Source organism: Lepidochelys olivacea (genome assembly GCF_965140295.1).
Source record: "Lepidochelys olivacea isolate rLepOli2 genome assembly, chromosome: 3".
Classification (NCBI taxonomy): Eukaryota; Metazoa; Chordata; order Testudines; family Cheloniidae; genus Lepidochelys; species Lepidochelys olivacea.
Window position 1 is genome coordinate 162474854 of NC_140413.1, and position 23473 is coordinate 162498326.

Consider the following 23473-nt stretch of genomic DNA (forward strand, 5'->3'; position numbering starts at 1 on the left):
CACTCTGTGGATGCAACAATACTGTACAACTTTGACAGAAGCAAAAACAATCTCCAACAGAAGGATATAACAACATTTTATGTTCCCACCACCTAAGCCATGTACGTAATGGCACACTTACATACAGAGAAAAATAATCTGACATGGAGATGATATGGCCAATATTCACACCACTCCATCAAATTGTGGAGAAAAAAGATCCAGCGTACTTTTGAACCGGCAAAGCTCAGAAACCAGGCCATGCTGTTGCTTAAGGCACTGGAAAAAAGAATTCTTGTCAGGATATTTTCTCCCACGCCCCCTCTCCCCAAACCAAAACCATATGTTCTTATCATGTAAAGCAAATCCAGACAATAAAAATATTCTAACTATAGCATAGTTAATATACCCAATTAACCCATCCCATGCTGTCCCCTTATCTTCCTCACCCCCACTTTCAGTTTTATCGTTCTCCTCAGGACAATTTCAGTTCCTTGGTGCAAAATAGCCAGACTTCATGTCAGTACTTTTTTCTGGGTTACTGCATTTAATTGACTAATCTGCTTATTCCCTGCTAGCCATTTGTACGAGGCTGTCCAATTAACCCCCAAAGAAAAATTAAAACTCAGGGCATTATTGGTATCTAATAGGTTAATATCCTTATCTTCATGAACCAGAAAATAGTAAATCATTGGGGGAGGAGGCGAGGTTCATAAGATTGTCACATTGCATGCACACTGTTATACAGGTGACCTTTGAGTATACTTTTCCTGCCGCACAATTTTTTCCAATCCAATAATACAAATAATTTTTCCCATCATAGTACTTCAAGCTACACACACTATTCCTGAGGGCATTCTGCGCCAAAACATTTAAAATTCTGCACACAATATTTTAAAATTCTGCAAATTGTATTTGTTAAATGAACGTGGAGGCTCCAGCATGGCACTGTGGAGTACAGGCCACTGGCTGCACAGAGGTTGGAGATCACTGTGCAGCTTCCCACTCCCCCCACCCCCAGGACACAGACTCAGCGGTGAGGCTGCACCCAACCCTCACACAGCGCAAGGACCCGGCCTGCCCCAGAAACACCCCAGGGTCCCGCCCCTCCGTGTGGGCAGGCAGGCTCAGCAAGGCAGGATCCAACAGTGTAGGGGCTTAATGTTGGGGGATCCAGGTGTGGGTTGAGAAGGTTCTGTGTGGGGCAATCTGGGTGTAGGTGGCTCAGTGGGGGATCCAGGTACGGGCCGAAATCTGGATGCACAGGGGCTTGCTGGTTGGTGCAACGGTAATGGAACGCTGCAGGGGAGGCCAAGGGGAAGGTGGTTTGGACTCAGCAGCAGGGCGGGGGGATTGGGTATGGGGGGGAGAGAGCTCGGCGGGGGGGTTGGTTGTGGGGAGCTCAGTGGGGGAGGGTTCAGATCCTGGGGGAGTGGGGCTCAGTGGGGTGGGGATCCACTGTAGCTGGCTGGGGCTCAGTGCGGTGGGGATCCGGGTGCACAAGGCTCTTCAGGGTGGTGCAGGGGGAGTGGGGTTCATCGGGGGGGTGAGACTTAGCGGGAGGCTCTGGATGCATGGGGGTTGGGCGGATGGGGGAGCAGCTCCCTGTACAGGAATCCGTCCCCCTGCAGCTGAGGAGCAATGGGTGCAGGAAGTGGGGGCGGGGTGGTTTGCAGAGCTTCCTGCAGCAGGGAGAGAAATCTGGGGGTGGGTCTGACCTGGCCCTGGATGCTGTGCAGGGGAAGAGGAAGTCCCAGCATCCCCAGCCGAGCCAGGACTAGCAACTGAGCCCGGCGCAGGGAAGGAGCCAACAGCCCGGTCTTCCCCAGTCCTGCCTCTTGTCCCACAGTAATTTACCTCTCTGCCGTCTACCCTGGGAACTCAAAACATACTGCTGAGGAGGGTCACATGACTGTTCTTATGGCTTCCCTTTGCTTCCCTGCCAGAAAGTCATTTTTCTACAGGAAAGCAAAGAAATATGCAGGGGACATAAATTCTGTGCACATGCAGTGGAGCAGCATTCCCCCAGGAGTAATATTCAAGCCTTCACCGTCATCAAAAAGGCGTCCCACCTGCCTCTCCAACTACCGTGTTCTCTCATTCAACCTCCAAGCTTTAGGGGAAATCTATCAAAATTCATAAAGCCACCTTCTTATTCTCCTCTCTATCCCTTCTTAAAACACCTCTCTGCAATCAGTCTACCATTAGGTCGCAATTTTTTCCACCTGGCATTACTTAGACATGGGGCAAGCTGCAACTTCTATTTTTCTTCTCAACTCTGTTCATTTTGTTATCTCATCCTTCCACTCCACCCCATCCCCACACTATTTTATGCATTTGTTACACGCTGCATGACACCTACAGTGCAAGCTCTCTGGGGCAGCGACTGATATCTTTGTTATTTGTCTGTTTAGTACACTGCACAATGGGGCCCTGATCCTTGGTTGCATTTCCTACGTGCTATCATAACACAAACAACACTAAAAACATCCAAAAGAGTTCAGCTGAAGTGGACTATGGAATTCCAAAGAGTTCCCAGACTGGGAGGCTAAGTGGCCTTTACGTCAGGAAGATGATTAAAGCCATTACTAGCTTTACCAAAGCAAGCAAGAAAAGGCCAACCTCCACCATCACCCAACATTTTATCTTCTGCAAAATAAAAAAAAAAACAAACAGACCTGGAACTTTACAATAAATAAGGAATGGTATTTATAATTACAAACTTATTTGTCCTCTTTTACCTTTACCTCAACTAAATCATTTTCCAACTATACCACATGATGTGACATGACATGAAGGGGCTCACTTCTCTTTGACATGTGTTACAGATCGATTGTTCAACAGTAAGAGACAGATTAATTATATTCATGTATATTTTTTACATGTGGGCTATGGCTAGTATGGCTTGTTATGCCAGTTAATTTTTCTGTATCTGAATTTTTTAATGTACATAATTCAGTGAAACTTATGTTATACTAATTAATGTAACCACATGATCTTATTTCTGTTACCTTTGTCCTCCCTTCCCTACCGCCTCTCTCTTATTTCATATTAGCCTGTGAACTCTTTGGAATAGGCACTATATCTGCCTGTGTGTTTATAAAATGCAAAGCACAATGAGGCCCAAATCTTAGTTAGGGTCTTTGTGTACTACTGCAATATAAATAAAAATGTATCCTTTTCCCCACTCACTTCCCCCTCCAGTTTCCTAATAATCATATCTGCCCACTAGAAACTGTATGTGTAAACATAAGGCCAGAGCTCGTATGTTGTCTCCATTCTTCCTCCTACCCCTTCCATTACTATCCTAATAGCTATTAATGATAGGCACTTTCTAGATATATTTGTTTTAGGTTTCCGTCCCTGTATTCTGTAGCCCACACAAAAAAAGTTTCATATCTCGTATACCACCACTGTGTATATCTATAAAATGTCACCACTGGAAAGGAACATAAAAGATATTTATATACATAAAGTCAAATCTTTTAAAACTTTTAATTTACCCTGCCCTCCCACATAACAAGCTTAACATTGGAAATATCCACCCCGTTTATGGTGGCCAGTATTATTTTAGGCCTCTACTCTGTAAGTAGGACCCTACCAAATTCACAGTCCATTATGGTCAATTTCACATCCATAGGATTTGAAAATTGGTAAATTTCACATTTTCAGATGTTCAAATCTGAAATTTCAGGGTGTTGTAACCGTGGGGGTCCTGACCCAAAAGGGGATTGTGAAGAGAGTCGCAAACCTGTTGTATGTGTGTGTGGGCAGGGTGTTCACGGGACTGGCACCCTCACTTCGGTGCTGCCTTCAGAGCTGGACTCTGAAGGCAGCAACTGCATAACTTCCTGCAGCCACAGGAGGTTCATGGAGGCGGGTCTGAGCTCCCCCCAAGAGCAGCTGTGCAGGGGATGGACAAGTCCTGTCCCTCCCCAGCCCCGCTGGATCTAGGAGCCCCCTAGCTGGGGCGCTCCTAGCTGCAAGAAGAAATCGGACTTCATGGGGAAAGGCTTATTTCACAGTCTGCGATGCATTTTTCACGGTCGTAAAATTGGTAGGGCCCTATTTATAAGGCACCACTTTGGCTGTGGAACAAGGAGGCAAGGGTCGAAGGATGTTTAAGAAGAGCACAAATGGAGACACAGCTAAGTAGCCCAATGGAGTACTAGTCAAGGGAGTACAGCCTCTTTCAGAGGAGCAAGATGCATCAGAGGAAGTACCGTAAGGGGAATGCAAAGATCAACCCATCCCCAAAGGGCTACAAAGTGAGAGCAGCTCAACCTAGGGGACGCAAGATGGGGTAGCGTGCCCAGCCCAGGCAGAAAGAGCATAAAAGGTTTCCTACCTCTGGTGTATGGAAGGGTTGGAGAATATAGAAAGGGCGCAAACCAGCCTCGAGAGGAAACATGTGCAGCCAGCCCAAGCCTGAGGACAGGTCTACACTAGAAGTCCTACATCAGCGCAGCTGTGCCGATGTAGTGCGTCTGGTGAAGACGCTCTATGCCAACAGGAAAGCGCTCTTCCAGCAGCATAATTCCTCCACCTCCCCAAGAGGTGGAAGCCATGTTGGCGCAAGAGCGTCTCCCACCAACATAACAGCAGTGTGGACAGCGCTTCGGTCGCTGTAACTTGCATCGCTGGGGGGGGGGGTCTTTTCCACACCCCAGAGTGCCCAAATTAGATTGACTTAGCGTAGACCTGCCCCGAGCGAAGGACATAACCAAACCTGATTGCTGGTGTGGGGAAGTGCAGACTCTACCAGACTATCCTTATGCACAAGGATAGTCCTAACCAACCTGAACAGACAATGCATAAGAGTCACTGTCCAGCTTGGGTACGTCAGAGGGGGTTGCCTAGCCTAGGGGGTGGGGGTCGATGGGAGAGAGGAGCTCAGCCTGGCTCGGAGGAGTGGGCCGGGGCGGAGGAAGGGGGCACACGGGGGTGCCTGGCTCACGCAGAGAATGCCGGAGGGAGGGAGAAGCCCAGGCAGAGAGGGGTGACCGGCCTAGGGGACAGGGCGGTGGGGGCGCTTGCCCAGAAGGAGGGGAGCCGGAGGACTAGGCGATCCGGGCCAGCACGGAAGGGAAGGGCTGAAGAAAGGTGCCTGGCCCGCCCGGAGCGTGCGTACGGGGGAGCGGCCCAGCTGGGCTTGGGGGGAGGCGGCGGCGGCGGCCTAACCGGGCGCTGGCTACCTGGGCTGGGGTGAGCCCGGAGGAGGAGGCCGGGGCGGGGGGCAGCGCGGGAGCGGGGAGGGAAGCCAGCCCGCCGGAGGGCGGCGCGGGGCCCGGACTCACGTTCTCGGTGTCCCGCTCGTTCACGGTGGGCAGCGGCGTCCGCGTGGACATCTTGCGGGCGGCGGGCGGGCCCCGCGCCGGGGACGGGCCGCCCGGGAGTCCTAGGCCGCGGCGGTGCGGGGAGACCGGCTTCCCCAGCGGGGGGGGGACCCGGGAACGTGCCGCGGCGCCGGCCCCGCTAGGTTCCCGGGGCCATGGCCTCCGCCTCCTCCGCGCCCGGGCCGGGATCGGGGCAGCCCGACCGGCTGCGCCTCCTGCTGCTGCCCACCCAGGTGAGTGGCCGGCAGCGCGGGGGAGCTGGAGCTGCCTCCTCACAGCATCCGGCGGCGGCGGCTCCTCCCCACGCGGCTCTGCCCCTCCCAGCCCGCGCCGCCCGGCCCAAGGCACCGGCTCGCTCGATCCGGCCGCCGCTGCTTGTGGTGGGGGGAGAAGCCAGCGGCTGCTTCCAGCGCGGGCGGGCGCAGCAAACAGGGGCGCCTCAACAGCGCCGGGTGGGCGGGCGCAGAGCGGCGCTGACGGCAGGGCGGGGGCCGGCAAAGAATGAGGGGGCGCGGCCCCCTGCCCGCGCCGGCTGCCGGGGGTCCCGCCTGGGCCCGAGCCCTGGCAGCGCTTCGGCGGACGGGCCTTGCGCTCCCGAGCCAGCCGGGGGAGTTCGGGGTCCGGTGCGGGTCGGGAGCGGAGGGGTTAATTCCCCCACCCCTGATCCGAAGGGGGCAGTTCACACCCTGGGGCGGAGCCGAGGTTCGGGGGCTGGGGGAGCTGGCAAGGCCCCTGGGGTCGGATAAGCGCGGTTGGGAGTGACTCAGGGCCCGCACGGGTAACCGCTGGTTCGGATAACGGGGATGAGGGGAAGACAGTAACTATTAAGAGGGTAGATTATGCCCTAGGGCACGACTGAGGTTCGGGTACCTAAGGGTTGGGGGAGCGATTTATGCCCGGGGTACAGACACTGGTGTGGATAAACCGAGGTTCGGGTACCCCCTTCTGTGGGGGACACAACCAAGAAGGAATCTGCGGTCTTGGATGGGCTTCACCGCTGATAGGAGTCAACACTAAGCTGTGGCTACCTTGGCCTGTAGATAAGGAGGGAGGTTTCCCTGGGTCATAGCCACATGTGAAAAGAAAGAATTTTGGATTTAAGGGATCCAGATGAACACCCTGTTACTGCAGACTCATTAATGTTTTCCCAGGCCAGACTTGTAGCATAGGAGGTTTGCAGTGCATATTTCAGGTCCTGGTTCTTTGGGCATGATGGCATGCCGAAAGTTAAGCATGCACAGACATTTTAACCTTAATTTTTACCAATACTCGTCATTAGCATTGAAGAGCAGGCAGATTTCCCTATTTCTGATAGCTTGCACACCCAGACTTTATGGTGACTGGGAAATTCTGGATCAGCATCTTTGCAAATTAGGCTATTTATTTATGAGCCCAAATATGCCAGTCTAATTTAGGCACCTAAATGGAAGTCACTGAGACACTGTGCAGGCACAGGGGCTGCCATGCAGCACACGTTGCTGGAGAGAGGCCAGTTGTGTGGATTTTGAACCTGAAAGTGACAATGAATTTCATGTTGAAGTTAGATACATTTTATGTTGCTCTTTAAGAAATTATCAGCTTCTACGTAACATCAGTTTTTGATACAAAACCAAACCTTGTGGACCCAGTCTTCCTCCCTCTGCAAATTCTAAAAATGAACATTCTAAACTGAAAAAAAAAAAAAACCTTCCCTGCCAGGAAATGTAACAATTACAACAACAAAAAACACCCACAAAAACCCAGTATTCTATGACAGTGTTTCACTAGATTTTTAAACCTGAATTTTAATAAATAAATAAAATCTCTAAATACTGTTCTTCCTCCAGAGCAGCCTCCTATGAGCAAAGCTTGTGCTTCTGAAATGTGTCAGATAGACTGTAATGTGAATGCCCTTCTCCTAGGTTTCCCCACAAAGCAGTTCTCATGCACTGTGATGCAATTAGTGGATTCACAGGTAGGTACCTCTTTGGTACTTGTCACTTGTAGGTAGATGATACAGGAAGTATTGGAGGCATGCTCACCGCCTGCTAACTACTCACATGTCATTCCCAAATGCCATGGAATCTGCTGGGTGGGTCCAATGTTCTGTGTCTCTAAAAACAAAAGAATCTAAGACTGGGTTACATAGGGCAAACAACTGTGATCTAACCACTATGCCAAAATAAGTTTGTGGCCCACCTGGGTTGTTAACCCATTTTGGTCACTCAGCTCATGTCAGAATGCATTGTTTTATTCCAAATAAGAACCTTGTGGAGATAGACCCAGATGTCTGCATAGGGCCCTTACTCAGGCAAAACTCCTGCTGACTGCAAGATCAGGCCCATCACAGTATGGATTTGTGGTCACACAGCAGAAAGCAGCCTAAACTAAAATGTGTATAAATGTATTCAATGTCACCAGTGAGTCAGGATAGGCTGTCTGACTTCCTGTAATAGTATTTGAACATGAGCTGGCTAATAATACATAAGAGTCTTTGCCAGAAAAACATATAATACTGCCTTACAATGTGTGTCATTGAAAGTGCTATTTTGCATTTGTCTCGTCCATGCTTGTTACCTATGGTTTTAGTAGCTCAGATATATTTTGTTACTGATTAATTAATACAGACACCTCTGCTGCCCCATGCCAAGTGGTATAGAGAGGCGCAATATCACAGAGAAAGCAACTGATGGGCTATGTGGAGCAGGAAAGTGATTACAGTGATGCTGCCCTATTCCCCCCAGAATGGCCCTGGGCAATGGGTTGTGCAAAAAAAGGGCAGGGCCAGGATGGAGGGAGGAACTGAACCAAGCTATATGCTCCTCCCTCCCTCCCAGAACTGTCAAAGATCTGCAGTAAAATATGTAGAAAGTTACTGCTGCTTCATGCAGTATTAACTCCCACCTTGTGATCTGTAAGAATCCCAGAGCACAACCACACCTCATAAGCGCAATGGCTGTTAGCTCAGTTGCTCTGCTGTAGCTGGGCGGGACTTGGAGAACAGCAGACAGTAAGAATAGTGGCTGGGTTTTGGGTCCTTTAAATCCCTATCCCTTCTATCTCTGACTAATCTTGGAGGCCAGTAGAGAGGATGCAGAGTACTAGGCTACAACTGTTAGACCCAGGAAGTTATTTATTTTTACATTTTTGTTCCCTCTGCATTTTTGCCAGAAACGTCACACACGTATTTGTTGTTTCCAATGTTATTGTAGCCCTGTTGGTCCCAGGATATGGGAGAGAGAAGGCTGATAAGGTAATATCTTTTATTGGACCCAACTTCTGTTGGTGGAAGTGACAAGCTTTTGAGCTTCTCAGAGCTCTTCCTCAGATCTGGAGAATGTAACCAGAGTGTCCAAGCTAAATATAAGGTGGGACATATTGTTAAGCATAAGGGGTTCACGCATGCTGTAGGAGACCACTTAAAATAAAGAGGGCAATTAAGGGTGAGCAGGCAGTAGGGTGTGTTACAAATTGTTCCAGTGAGCCATAAAACCAGAGTCTCTTTTAAGACCATGGTATTTAGTCTCCAGCAGAGTTATGAATTTGAGATCCCAGGCTTGTCTTTTGAAGGTGTTGTGCAGGTTTCCTTTGAGGTTGAGGACTGAGAGGTCAGATATGGAGTGATGGCTTTGTGAAAAGTGTTCGCCCACACTGATAGGGTATTTTTCTGAGTGAGTTCATTCAAGACTGTAGTGATTATCTGGTTTCACCCACATAATTGTTGGGGCATTTGGTGCACTGGATGAGGTACAACACATACTATGATAGGCATGCATAGGACCCCTGGATCTTGTATTTGTTAACAAGAAAAGGAATACAAGGGGCACCTTAGAGACTAACCAGTTTATTTGAGCATAAGCTTTCGTGAGCTACAGCTCACTTCTTCGGATGCATTCTGGATTCATTCATGGAATGCATCCGATGAAGTGAGCTGTAGCTCACGAAAGCTTATGCTCAAATAAATTGGTTAGTCTCTAAGGTGCCACTCGTACTCCTTTTCTTTTTGTGAATGTAAACTAACACGGCTGCTATTCTGAAATCTGTATTTGTTAACAGATACCACAATACCCTGTTCCATGAAGAAACTATGGGCTCGGTTGTGCACTGGCCCCTCTACCCAAGGGGGAGCTCCAGGAGCGATTCTGCTTTAGCTTCTAGGCATGCAGACAAAGTGGATTAACTGTTGTACTTCTTGTGGAGTCCAGGACACTCTCTCCTGTACATAAAGCCAGCTGGCTGGTGCCTAGGCAGAGCCATGGGCTCTATTCTTCCCCTTCCCACTTGGAGGTACACTAGACAGAAGCAATCTCTGCAGTCAGGAGCAATGGGACTGCAATTGTGTCCAGTCACTGCATAGGGACTGCTTCTTGCAGCCACTTCTCCCTTTGCACATAACTGGAGTAGCTAGGCACACTCTAGTTTTAATTAAAGAATCAGTTTTACCTTCAGTGACAGAAGGGTTGATAGTCCATTATTTTAATAGTGATCTACAAGTTAAACAGTTCCAATGGCAAATTTCAAATGCTAACCTGAATGAAATCTCTTCCACAATTTTCAAATTTAATTTACAATAATGTAATAGTGACAGACACTAAAATTGCACAGAAAATGTGATCATTTAAATGTGACCAAAATATAGGGTGAAATCCTAGTCCCACTGGAATCAAAGTCAAAACTGTTGACTTCAGGAAGGCCACAATTTCACCCTTATTGTGGAAAATTAAATTTGAACTGTGTCACAGCTGGCAGAAACATAAGGAATAATGTATCTCCAGCTGTACATAATAAGACTGCAATACCATTAGGAGGTTCTCTGGGGTCATCATAAACCACAGAGACAGGGCTCAATTGGTTATTTAATTTCATCAGAGTCCCAATTATAAAATTGTAGCTCTGAATTTATGTAGACGTTAGAAGTATACTATTGGCTACAACTAAGGTTGTGATTCTGACATGGCAACAATTAGGGAATGTAGTCAAGGTGAAATGGTCAAAAGTAAAAGACTAAACTAAAACACGTCACAGGGAGTTGTTTTATGTCCCAAATAACCTTTATTTTTTTTCTTTTTAATAGGAACAGTGCATTGTTTGAGGAAATAGTGATCAAGTTTGGAGCATAAGTTTGCACATGTGTAACAGAGGCCAGAATTTGTCCCAATGTCTCCTTTACCAAACTGTAGCTAAAATGTTTCTCCAAATTTCCCAGCTTACTAAGCATTCTTACAGCACGAAGGAACATTGTATAGGATAGTAAAGAAGAATAACAACTTTTCAGTGGCAATGTGAATCCCTAAAAGGAGTGTAAAAATGTATTTAATAACAATACTTATATAGCTTTTTTTCTTTAGCAGCTCTCAAAGGGCTTTACAAAGGTGGTAAATATCATTATACCCATTTACAGAAATAGGGCTAGGTTCTGTGCTGCACCTTTCAGGAGTGACCCCAAAGGCTCCTCTAAATTATGCTGGTTGCCAATGGCTCCAATTATGCCAGACCAGGAGGAAGAATGATGTAGGAACTACTATGCACTTCACCACCACAAGAGGATCCCCCTGTTGACCTTTATGTAATTCATAGCTGAAAATAACCAGTTTCAATTGACATTTCCCAAGTAGATAGGGTTCTCCAGCAAGCTCTGAGGAATTCAAAGGGATTGCCATGGTGGGGATACTAGCTTGTGAGTGAGCTGGGATGTGGCTGCAGACCCAGCAATTAGAAATATTCAGGATCTGGGCCATCTGCAGCTGTTGTTGGATGAAAGAATTGTCACTGTCACTCTGGATTCCCCAGACCCTCAGGACACAGTAGCTGAGGATTAAGCTTCTCAAAGGACACATGTTGGAAGCAGGACCCTTTCTGGTTCCGACAACCCCTTTCGAGGGAACCGCAGTCACGGTTTTACGTCCACCAGGCAGCAGGCGCTAGGCTCACTACTGCTTCTTGTTTGTTGGGTCCTGCTGTCTGCTTACCCTCTGCTTCTGGCAACCCTTACGAGAGCGCAGATTGTAACGTATTGCAGGCTGTTCCTCTTTGTCTTCTGGGGTTGAAGCTGGTTCTGCGTGGTCTTCCAGAGGTGCTTGGTCCCCTTGAGGTGGCGCTGGCTTACACTGCGAGGCATGGATCCATGCACCGATGCCGGATAATTTCACTGCTGTCTGGGTGGTGAGCAGTACCTGGTATGGACCCTTCCACCGGGGTTCCAAGGCGTGCTTCCGAAGTGGGTCTACCTGCAGCACCACATCACCAGGCTCAAGAGTGTGACAGGCAGCAGAGGTGGGTTCCCTCGGCCAAGCTGCTCGCACCTGCGAATGGAAGGAGCTCACAGCTTGCATTAACCCTTTGCAGTACTGGAGGAGCGTGCTGTGAGTTAGGTTTAGGTCTGGGGCTGGGGTAATAGTAGCCATTGTTCGCATAGGGCGTCCCATGATGATTTCAAATGGACTCAATTTGTGTCTCTGGGATGGGGATGACCGAATTTCCATAAGGGCCAGTGGTAAAGCAGCTGGCCAGTTTAACCCTGTGGAACTACAGATTTTTGCCAGCTTATTTTTAAGCACACCATTTCGCCTTTCAACTGCCCCTGCACTCTGTGGATGGTAAGGGCAGTGCAACAGGTGGGTGACATGTAATACCTGGTTTAGATGTTGAACAATTTTTCCAGTAAAATGTGTTCCCCGGTCACTAGACAAAGTGGCAGGAATTCCCTTGGTAGGGATAATGTGGTTTAACAGACATTTTGCAACGGACAATGAATCAGCTTTGCGACAGGGAAAGGCTTCAATCCAACCCGAAAACAGACATAACTAAAATGAATTCATATTTCTGACACTTTGGCATTTGTACAAAATCAAGTTGCCAGTGTAGGAAAGGTGCTTGAGGCAAACCCCGGAACCCTTGTGTTACTTTTACAGATTTGCCTACATTGTGGCTTTGACAAGTAAGACAAGCGGCACAGTGGCGGGTTGCAAAGGAGCTGAAATGGGGAGCCCACCACCCCGCCTTACTCATAGCAGAGACCATCCCCTCCTTGCCGACATGCGAAACACCATGTAGCAGGGCGGCTAGAGACGGGTAGAGTGAGAGGGGGGCTACAAAGGTACCGGTGGGTGATCGCCAAAGGGAATCAGAATGCAAAGAGCAACCCAAAGCACTCCAGGAGTCTTTCTGTGTTTCTGGGGCAGAATCCTGGAGCTGAGCGAGATGAGACAGGGATGGTGGCGTTACAGAGACAGAGAGGGGACTAAGAAACGCTTCTGGTGAAGGTTTTATAGTGGCGGCATGTTTTGCAGCAGCAGCAGCAAGTGCATTACCTTTTGCCACCTCGGTGTCTGCCGCTGAGTAGCCAGTACACTTAACAAGTGCCAAGGCAGACGGTAGTAAAACTGCATACAGGAGGGCGGCAATGTAGGGGCCATTCTTGATAAGGGTACCAGTAGAGGTAAGAAAACCTCGAGCCTGCCAGAGGGTGCCAAAGTCATGCACAACCCCAAAGGCATACCGAGAATCAGTAAAAATAGTGGCAGAGAGCCCCTCGGCTAGAAAGCAGGCACGGGTGAGAGCAATCAGTTCAGCCACCTGGGCAGAGGTCACAGAGGGTAAGGGCGCAGCTTCTATGGTCTCAGAGAGAGAGACCACAGCGTACCCTGCAAGAAGGTGGCCTTGGTCATTTCTATAACAGGACCCATCAGTGAATAATACCAGGTCAGAGTTAGGGAGAGGTACATCTGAAAGGTCGGGGCGCGGGACAGTGATAGCGGAGACAGTGGCAAGGCAGTCATGGGGTTCACCATCACTAGGTAAAGGAAGGAGGGTAGCAGGGTTTAACCGGGAGCAGCGCTTAATAGTGATATGTGAGGCTGAAAGCAGCAAAAGTTCATACCTAGTGAGGCGAGCAGAGGAGAGGTGAGCAGTGTTGCGTTGCAGAAGGAGAGTTTCCACAGAATGGGGAACCATGAGAGTGAGAGGAGAGCGGAGGACAAGGGACTCAGACATCTCGACCAGGCGCGCTGCAGCAGCTACAGCGCGTAGGCAAGGGGGTAAACCCTGGGCCACAGGGTCCAAGGTTGCAGAAAAATAAGCCACCGGGCGATTTCTGTCACCGTGCTCCTGAGTAAGAACCCCGAGGGCACAAGCAGATTGTTCGTGACAGAAAAGGGTAAAAGGCTTGTCATAGTTAGGTAACCCTAAGGCAGGGGCAGAGGCTAAATTCTGCTTAAGGGAGATGAAAGCAGCATTTGCTTCAAGTGGCCATGGCATGGGGTTAGGTACAGAGGATCGAGTGAGTTCTTGGAGTGGTTTAGCCAGAGAAGCATATTGGGGAATCCATTGCCTACAGAACCCTGTCATGCCTAAGAATTTTCTGACCTGGCGTGGAGAGCAAGGCTGGGGAAAGCTAAGGATGGCTTGTACCCGGGCTGGAGAGAGAGTGTACGGGAGCCCTGGGAGAGAAGGAAGCCTAGGTATGTGACAGAGGTTTGGCAGAGCTGCAATTTTGTGCGAGAAGCCTTATGACCCTTGTTCGCTAAAGCTGTGAGAAGTGTTAGTGAATCAGTTTCTGAGGCAGACAGAGAGGGGGAGCACAGGAGTAAGTCGTCCACATATTGGATCAGTGTGGATCCTGATGGGAAAACCAGATCAGCGAGATCCCTGGCTAGGGCTTGAGAAGAATAGGATGGACTCTCTGTATACCCCTGGGGAACGGTAGTCCATGTATATTGCTGACCCTTGTAGGAGAAGGCAAAGAGATACTGGGATTCAGAGTGAACTGGGACAGAGAAGAAAGCGGAGCACAAATCTACAACAGTAAAGTGGGTTGCATTTGGAGGTATTGTAGCAAGGTTAGGAACCACTGGAAAAGAAGGTATGTGATGGCCATAGGGAGGAAGGAACCTGAGAGATTAGGTGCTCTAGGGACGGAGTTAAGGGACAGCAAGGAACTGGAGTGGAGAGGGAAGTTTCAGACAGCAGGGAGGCTACAGAATCACATAAGGAAGACTGAGGGATTTGCAGATAGACACCATCTGGGGAGCAGTAAATAGAACAGCCAAGTTTGCATAGCAAGTCCCGTCCCAGAAGGTTTGCAGGGGTGGAATCAGAGAGGAGGAATGCATGCCCCTCAGAGGGGGGACCGACCTGAACAGACAAAGGTTTTGAGAGGGGAAAAGAGGTATAGATCCCTGTAATGCCAACAGCAGACACAGATTTTCCAGATCGGGGAACCTCAGGCAAGTCAGTGGTGCGGATTGTAGAAAGAGAAGCTCCAGTATCAACAAGGAAAGGGAGAGAGAAATCATTTACAGTCAGGACACATTCTCCAGTAGGGGACAGAGGTAATAAGGGAGTTAAAACTTTGTGAGGTTCCCCAACATCCCGTCATTGTTGGGGTGAAAAATAGGGTTGGGGATCAGCTGGAGGAACCAGTGGGGGGTTCACTTGATTTCCCATACAATTATTAGGTCGTCTTGGACACTCTTTTTTCCAGTGTCCAGGCTGTTTACACTAGTTACAAACCCCAGTTAATCCAGTCCCCCACCCCCTTCCGCAACCCCGTCCCTGTCCCCGGTGTGGTCTGCTTAGCCCTGAATAATGCTGTATCTGCAGAGCCATTAACTTTTGGGAGGACTGTTCCTCCTTTCCTTTTAAAGTGCGGTGGCAATGCTCTGCTACTGCCAGCAATTTGTCCATGGTTTCAGTCTCCTATCCCACACTTATTCGTTTTAACATGCTGCCTGTGGCAGGGAGAAGACCATCAACAAATGCATGTGCCAAGGCCCCCTGCCCATTTACATCGGGCTCTTGTATTCCCGAATTTTGTAGGAAAATATCAGTTAGCCGGGACCTATAGTCGCCTGGGCTTTCTCCTTGCCCTTGCTTACAGCAACATATTGCTGTCCAGTTTGTTTTAGGAGACCACACTTTGGGAATGGCTTGATGCAGGCGCTTCCAAAGAGCCATACACCGGTCTCTGTATGCCGAATCTGGGCCAGTACTTTTTTTGGTTGAGTGGCGTGCCTCAGCTGGCCAGTCTGCGGCAGCCAACCATTTTTCATAATAACTGGCAGGAGCTAACAATTTACACAGTTGGAGGAGATCTGTCTCAGAGGGTTCATAGGTTTCACAGATTAACAGAAACTCCTCAGCAAATTTGACAGAGTTTTCCTGTGGTTTGGGAAAACTTTTAACTATAAATAAAAGTTCCGTACGAGTCCAGGGCTTATAATCCCATATGGACTCACTTTCTCCCATCTTAAAGACTCGTAAGGGTGCCACAACAGTTTGATCAGAGTCTCTCATTAACCTCCCATCAGGTTCTCTTTTCCAAGAAGAGATGTCAAGAGAATCTTTGCAGACTGCTTTGGATTTCTTCTTCATAATATTTTGCAGAGCTGCGAGGCCAATGAGGGTATCTTCTTCACTTTCATTATCTGTAGTCACTGAAGATTTTTTCTTTTCGGATTTCTTATTTGCGCACGAGTATGGTGGGGGTCGGGTTTGATCCAGATCATTGCACAGGACTGGGCAAAGGGGAGCGCTCGGACTAGTGGTGGGAGAGACTGAATCCAATTGAACTGTTAGTTTTTTGATAGAATTTTTAAGAGAGGTGAGTTTTGACTCAGTCCATCTACGATTTGCCTCTTCCCACCACTGCATGCAGCAGTCTACTTCTCCTCTCTCCAATTTGGTTTTTGGGAGGACGAGTTTGCTTTTTAAAGCGTCCACTCAATCCTTGTCCCAAGAACCTAACAGTGGCCACTGTAATTTGGGGTTCTCTAGAGCTAATTTGGACCATTTTTTCAAGAAACCTACAAGAGTCCGGACCTCTCCTAAAATACATAAAATAAGCTGGAGTTCCCTTAGGAAACTGTTCTACCTTAGACTTCTGATTACCCATCCAGGAGGACTTCACACAGCACTCACACAAGAAGGAAATTCGGGCTCAGCAGAGCGGTACCCGGTGCAACACACAGAAAGGAGCCCACAGGCTACTGCCTCAACTGCCCTTGCTTTCACACCAGGGGTTATACCCAAGGCGTGGTGCGGCTGCAGCTGTGCAGATTCCACTTATTCAGACCATGGGGACGGGGACCCCTTGGTCAGCCAGTCTCCGGACAGAGATGGCTTCCAGATTCACACACACACCACGGGGAAGACGGATAGACACAAAGACAAGACAGTCCTCAAACCGGTTAAAGCTCAAAAATAATAATTACCTGAGACGTCTGATTCCAGAAGCTGGATCCAAAGACCCCTACCCGAACAGAGTGGGAACCAACAAGTTCAATGGCGTAGATTGCGCTGCTGCTGTGTACCTTTCTGTCTTGTGGAGGATCGCTTGGACTAAGCGTCCAGGCGCCGGCTGCCACGATCGTCCTGCTAGGCAGTCAGGGATCACACAGCCTCAGTGAAGCCGCTTGCCATCTCGGTGGAACCTCCAAATTGTCAAAGTTTGACTCAGACTCAGAATTTATGAGACCACTCTGTTTTATTAGCAAAGCTGCTCTGCTAATACATTTAGAAGTGAGCCCCCCGAGTGGGGCTTGTGTCTCTTAATTTATACAGCTTGCTGGAGAACAAGTTACAGAGAAGTTACAGACAAAAGAAGAAAAAGATTTTAGTCACCACCCTTCGAGATCCCTGAGACCAGTCACGTATCTTCAATTACCTGCCACCCTTAACAATCTCCTTTAACAGCTTCCAGTTAACTTAACTAATTGCCCTTCACACCTTCCATTCTGATGCCTGCTTCTTAGACGTGCTGGCTCTGTCTTAATTGCTTCTCCATTCAAAAGCTAACTGTCCCTACGTGTGCTCCCTCAGATACTTGGTAACATGTTTTGGCATGCCCTCTCATATACAATGTATCTAGCATGTCCCCTTATTCAAGGTTATACTTACTTCCACAGTGTACATAGTGCCAAGCCACCTAGTGTGCAGAAACTGCTCAGTTGTAGCGCTTTTAAAACAAACCCACCCCAGCAAGAGGCGTACAGCCTTCTGCACTGCGGCGCCAGCGTAGACACCATGGCGATTACAGCGCGGCGATTGGCCTCCGGGAAGTGTCCCACAATGCCTGTTCTCACCTCTCTGGTCATTGCTTTGAACTCTACTGCCATGCGCTCAGGTGACCAACCATCATACCCACCCCATAAATTCCTCTAGAAATTTGAAAGTCCCCTTCCTGTTTGCTCGGTGATGCGTGCAGTGGTCTCAGCGGCTCTTTCCAGGTGGCCAGGCCTGCTCCACGCACCAGGCGATCCCCCGCTTGGAGCAATGCTGAGCTGCTAGACCTCATCAGCATTTGGGGAGAGGAGGCTGTCCAGTCCCAACTGTGCGCCAGCTGTAGGAATTATAGTATCTACAGACAGATTTTACAATGCATGACAGAAAGGGGCTCGACCGGGACACATTGTAGCGCAGGGTCAAAGTGAAGGAGTTACGGAATACCTACCACAAGGCCCGGGAGGCAAACCGCCACTCCGTTGCTGTGCCCACCAGCTGCCAGTTCTAGTATGGCTTCATAAGCCACGGCATTAAGGGGTAGGTGGGGGTCTCCCAGGATCACAGTAGGCATTTTGACTTCCCCTACAGTGATCTTCTGGTCCAGGAAGAAAGTCCCTGCTTGCAGCTTCCTGAACAGGCCAGTGTTCTGAAAGATGTGTGCGTAATGCACCTTTCCCGACCAGCCTGCATTAATGTCTGTGAAACGCCCACAGTGATATACAAGCACCTGGAAAACCATTCAGAAATACCCCTTGCAATTAATGTATTTGGTGGCTAGGTGGACTGGTGCCAGAATTAGAACATGTGTGCCATCTATCACCCCTCCGCAGTTAGGGAAGCCAATTTGTGCAAAGCCATCCACAATGTCATGCACGTTGCCAAGAGTCATGGTCTTTTGGAGCAGGATGTGATTAATAGCCCTGTAGACATGAATTCCCCTTTTTGTCTCTGACTGTATCAGGTTGGCAGGGTAATCTTAAAGGCGGTTGAAGAAATGACAGGATAGAGTAAAAAGTTGGAAGGAAAGATTTGGCAAACACATTCATGGGCTGTTCAAATGAATGAAGTAGTCCCACCAGCTAAGACCATGTCTACATTTACAAGCTTGCCAAGACATAGCTGTATCGGTACAGCTGTACCACTGTAAGATCACTCGTGTAGCCGTATTATGCTGATAGGAGAGAGCTCTCCCATCAACATAATAAAACCAGCGGTAGCTATGTCGGCGGGAAAGCATCTCCTGCCAACATAGCACTGAGCACACAAGTGCTTATGCCGGCAAAACTTATGTCGCTCAGGGGAGTGTTTTTTTCACTAAGTGCTAGTGTAGACGTGACGTTGTTAGCGTTAGACTAAGGGCTAGTGCTAGACGTGGCCTTAAGTAAATTTGATCCCCTGCAGGGGATGTAAGTAGAAAAAGCAGGCAACCAACGGGTTACTGCTATGGATTGTACTATCTGTATCTTACAGGAGACTGAAGTCTAAACTAAAATTGGTACAGACTTCACTAAGGTTATCAGAGAGTAGGGAAAGGCTATCTGACTTCCTGTAATAGCGACTGAGCTAGTAACCTTGACTATAATAGCCCAAATGAAGAATTTAAAAGAGGAAAGAATCAAAAAGGACTCCTCTAGAGAGCTTACCACATTGCAGACAAATACACTGCTGGAATTGACACAGTCTTCCTAAGTATTTTTGCTACTAGATACTTATTGTAGGCCTGATCCTGCAAGCCCTTTGGGTAAGCAGAACTCCCATTAAAGTCAATAGGAAGCCTGCATGTGAAGAGTTTGCTGGATCAGGCGCTATCTTAACAAGACAACTGCATCTTGTGTTTTCTTTCAAAAATACCAAACTGGTATTTTCACTGAAGAATAAAGTATATACGAGGGGTTGGGTGGGCAAACTTCTTGGCCCGAGGGCCATATCTGGGTGGGGAAATTGCATGCAGGGCAGGGGGCTGGGGTGTGTGTGGGGGTGCAGTGTGCAGGAAGGGGCTCAGGGCAAGGGGTTGAGGCAGAGGAGGAGTGCGGGATGTATGAGCTCAAGAAAGGGGGTTGGGGTGTGGGGAGGGGTGTAGAGTGCAGCAGGGGGCTTAGGGCAGGAGGTTGGGGTGCAGGAGGGGTCTGGGCTCTGGCCCGGCACCACTTACCTGGAGCAGCTCTGGGGTGGCAGCAGCATGCCCCGGTGCTAGGGCAGGCTCCTTGCCTGCCTGCCCTGAACCCTTGCTGTGCCACTCCCAGAAGCGGACAGCACCACATCCCTGTGGCCCCTGGGGGAGGGGAGGCAGAGGGCTCTGCGCACTCCCCCCACCTGCAGGTACCTCCTCCGACGCTCCCATTGGCCGCGGTTCCCTGTTCCTGGCCAATGGGAGTGTAGAGGGCGGTGCCTGGAGGCGAGGGCAGCGCACGGAGCCCTCTGCCCCACCCCACCTCCTCTGAACCAGGGGCCTCAGGGATGTGGTGCCGGCCGCTTCTGGGAGCGGTACAGGGCCTGCAGCACCACGGGGGTGGCAATCCCAAGGACTGGATCCAAAGCCCTGAGGGGATGGATCTGGTCCATGGGCCGTAGTTTGCCCACCCTGGTATATACTATTTCAGTGCTGCTTTTAGCTCCAGAGGAGCGCAATGAGGCCAAGATCCAATGCTGCTTGCCTTATTGCTCACATCCAGCACTGACTTGACAGAAGGGCTGTGATAAATGATTGCCCTCCCCCATACCATCACATTATACCTCTGGTCTCCAGGGGAAGATACAGCAGACGACCAAGGGGCTGAGAGCTGTGGATCACCTTTACTAACACTTGGTCTAGATTCCTCACTGTTTTGTGTAGCCATTTACAACTGTGTAAAGTGAATGTAAAATACCCCAAGCTTGAAATGAAAGAAGCTTGCACCTATTTTGTGTATATGTAAATGACTACACACGACTATTAAGAATCAGGCCCAGTGAGGGAAATGTGGGCCTGATGGTGTTCAGTAATCAGTCAGGGTAGGTCTACACTGCAATACAACACCTGCAGCTGGCCCAGGTCAGCTGAGTCAGGCGTATGGGGCTTGAGCAAAGGGGCTGTTTAATTGGAGTGTAGACATTTGGGCGCAGGGGTCCCAGATGTCTGTACTGCAGTTTTATAGCCCTGCAGCCTGAGCTCTGTGAGCCTGAGTCAGCTGATATGGGCCAGCCTCAAGTGTTTTATTGCACTGTAGACGTATCCTCAGAGTCAAAGCTTATGGTGCTTACAAGAGATCTGCTTTATGTTCCAACTGGCTCTACTTAACAACAAGGGTTTCCCAGCACCCCGCTCTCATACTCTAGGAAGCTCAGCCAAGATAGGGTATGTCTATACTATGGAGACTGCTCTGACATAACCCTGTAGTGTAGATGCAGCCTATACCAACAGAAGGCATTTTTCTGTCAGTGTAGGAAAGCACCCTCCCTATATGAAGTTAACTATAGCCACAGAAGCATTCTGCCTCTACACTGGGGAGTAGGTGAATATAACCATGTCAATCATGGGGTGTGTTTTTCACAGCTCTGACCAACCTAGCTATATCAGCCTAATTTTAAGTGTAGTCCAAACCACAGCCCCCAATACCACAGGCCTTTGCTATCAGAGAAAACATACTGGAACCAAACTTTAGAAGAAGGAAAAAAAGCACATTTTTTTCTCCGTTGGATTCTTAGGCTAGCTTTTAAAAAAATAAAATCAATTATTTCAAAATAATTTCCAGAATGAGCTAAAACTTTGTTTTCAGATTAAACAAACTGTCCAATAACAGCTCAGGTTGCTGGAATGTAGGAGCCAGATTCTGATCTTGGTTACAGTAATGTAAATACTCCATTGACTTTAGTGATAGTCTAGATTTACACCAGCGTACACATGATCACAGTCTGGCCATAGATCTGTTACTTGAGGTGATGCACTTATGCATGAATATTAAAGGAAAAATAATGAAGAAAATGGGAATATATGTATGTACCTCACAGGCATATTGTGAAGATTAACTGATGTTAAGCACATTGAAGATGAGAAGTGCTATATAAATGCTAAGTATTATTAAGTGTTACATAAATATTAAGCATGCTGTTTTCATCCTTCCCTCTGCATGAAAGTGATGCATTTTTTAGAGTATGACCATGCAAAAAATATTGAACACAACTTTAGTTTTCTATTATTAATGACATTATTTCATATTGTTATGTGATATGGAGCTTTTCACCTCTAGGTCACCGTTCAAAATTATCTGAGGTTAGTAGTGAGCAAAAGTCATTACCATCTGATAGCTGGTTGACAGTCTATGTCCACTTCCTATAGGAAAGTTGTTCACATCACAAAACCACTAACAGTTTGGCCCATCTTGGAAGTCTCTGCAGAGATGCCAATGACTGAATGGGCATGGGGACTGACTTCCAGTCTCAGCCCTAGAAGTACTCTCTCAAAACAGAGCTGAGGCATTTTGGTGGTGAGGTGTGGAGAAACTTGTACTTTTACTACCCCTGCTATACACATGTTCAGTGAATAAAGGACATAAGTCTAAGATACTGACAAGTTCAGCACCTTTTGTGAGCACTAAAAATTCATAAAACCAACAAAACTAATAACCATAACAAAAACAGTTTTTACAAACTAATAGTTTATTAGATTTGGGATTTTCATTTTTCAGGAGCACAACACACTTGTAGTGAAGTACATGAGACTACCTCAGAGAACTTTACAAAGCACTTTCTGGTAAGATTTGCCACACCAGCTTTGAGAAGGACAACAGTGCAAAAGTTTTTTAGTTGCTAAAAATGTATCAAACCCCTTAGATCAGACTAATTGCTCAAGGTAATCCTTGGTACTGTTTCTTAGCAATATCACATCGTCAACATAGGCTCTGCAGTGTAATACATTTAAAAAGCACAGGGCCAAATTTTGAAATCCCTAATCAGTTTTCGTTAAGGCCAGATCCTGAAAGGTATTCAGGCTCCTCATGTCATTTTAAAATCTATGGAAATATCTTTGTGGCTGTGGACCTCAGTCCTTACTAAAAACAAAACTCACTCTGGTCCAAATTCTGACAGGTGCTGAGCACTAAAGCGCCCATTGATTTCACTGGAGTTTTGTCTGAGTAATGACTGAAGATCTGCTTCTGCTCCCATTGAAATAAATGGTATTTCAGACATTAACTTAAGTGGGAGCAGGATCAAGCCATGGTAAGGCTGAACTTCAGGATTTGGCCCTTCGTTTCTGGATAGGACTGGTCACAGCGTATTTTCCTCTCTAATCAGCCTCAACAAGATCCTTGCACAACCTAATTATGCTGCTTTAAGCTTTTAACAAGCATGTAGGAGTTCAGAAAAACCTCCCTTCCCCTAAGAAAAATTTAATTGCAGAGATTCGTTTAGATGCAGCACCTATTGTAAAGAGGAATCACTATGCGATCCACACATTCATGCAAGTATTTCCCTCTCCTGCATTTTGTTTCATTATACATTTTAAGAGAAAATATATGTGGAAGCGGATTCTTCTCCCATTGGGCAAATTTCCCAGGCCCATATTCTCTGCTGTTGTAAACCAGAGCAGCTCAATCAATCACAGTGGATCTGTGCCAGTTTATACCAGCAGACCATTTGGCCCCTATTGTCTTCAATGGGAACAGGATCAGCCCCAGTGAGAGACCATTTATGTTCAGAGGTTATACCTAATATCTAGCTACAGTATCATAATCATCCCTGGAGCCAGATTTTGTTCTCGTTGACACTAATTACTATTATACTTATTAAAAAGTACAGGAGTACTTGTGGCACCTTAGAGACTGACAAATTTATTTGAGCATAAGCTTTCATGGGCTATAGCCCACTTCATCAGATGCATAGAATGGAACATATAGTAAGAAGATATATGTATATATACATACAGAGAACATGAAAAGGTGGAGTAAGAGGCTAATTAATTAAAATGAGCTATTATCAGCAGGGGAAAAAAACTTTTGTAGTGGTAATCAAGATGGCCCATTTAGACAGTTGACAATAAGGTGTAAGGATACTTAACATAGGGAAATAGATTCAATATGTGTAATGACCCAGCCACTCCCAATCTCTACTCAAACCCAAGTTAATGGTATCTAGTTTGTGTATTAATTCAAGCTCAGCTGTTTCTCACTGAAGTCTGTTTTTGAAGCTTTTCTATTGCAAAA

The 23473-nt window shown here is 47.8% G+C and overlaps 1 protein-coding gene across 6 annotated transcripts in view; it reads right to left on the minus strand.

Annotated features, from left to right (window-relative positions):
- Window positions 1-5757, minus strand: part of MARK1 (microtubule affinity regulating kinase 1) — a 121210-nt gene extending 115453 nt beyond the window's left edge. For 3 of the 6 annotated variants that reach the window (XM_084624179.1, XM_084624176.1, XM_084624175.1), the window contains exon 1: window positions 5277-5754. In XM_084624179.1, coding sequence (XP_084480305.1) covers window positions 5277-5327 — 51 coding nt within the window. In that variant the 5' untranslated portion in view covers window positions 5328-5754. Of the gene's footprint in view, window positions 1-5276 lie in introns of all 6 variants that reach the window. The other 3 variants (XM_084624174.1, XM_084624173.1, XM_084624178.1) reach the window with 2 other exon arrangements.
- Between the last annotated feature and the right edge of the window lie 17716 nt (window positions 5758-23473).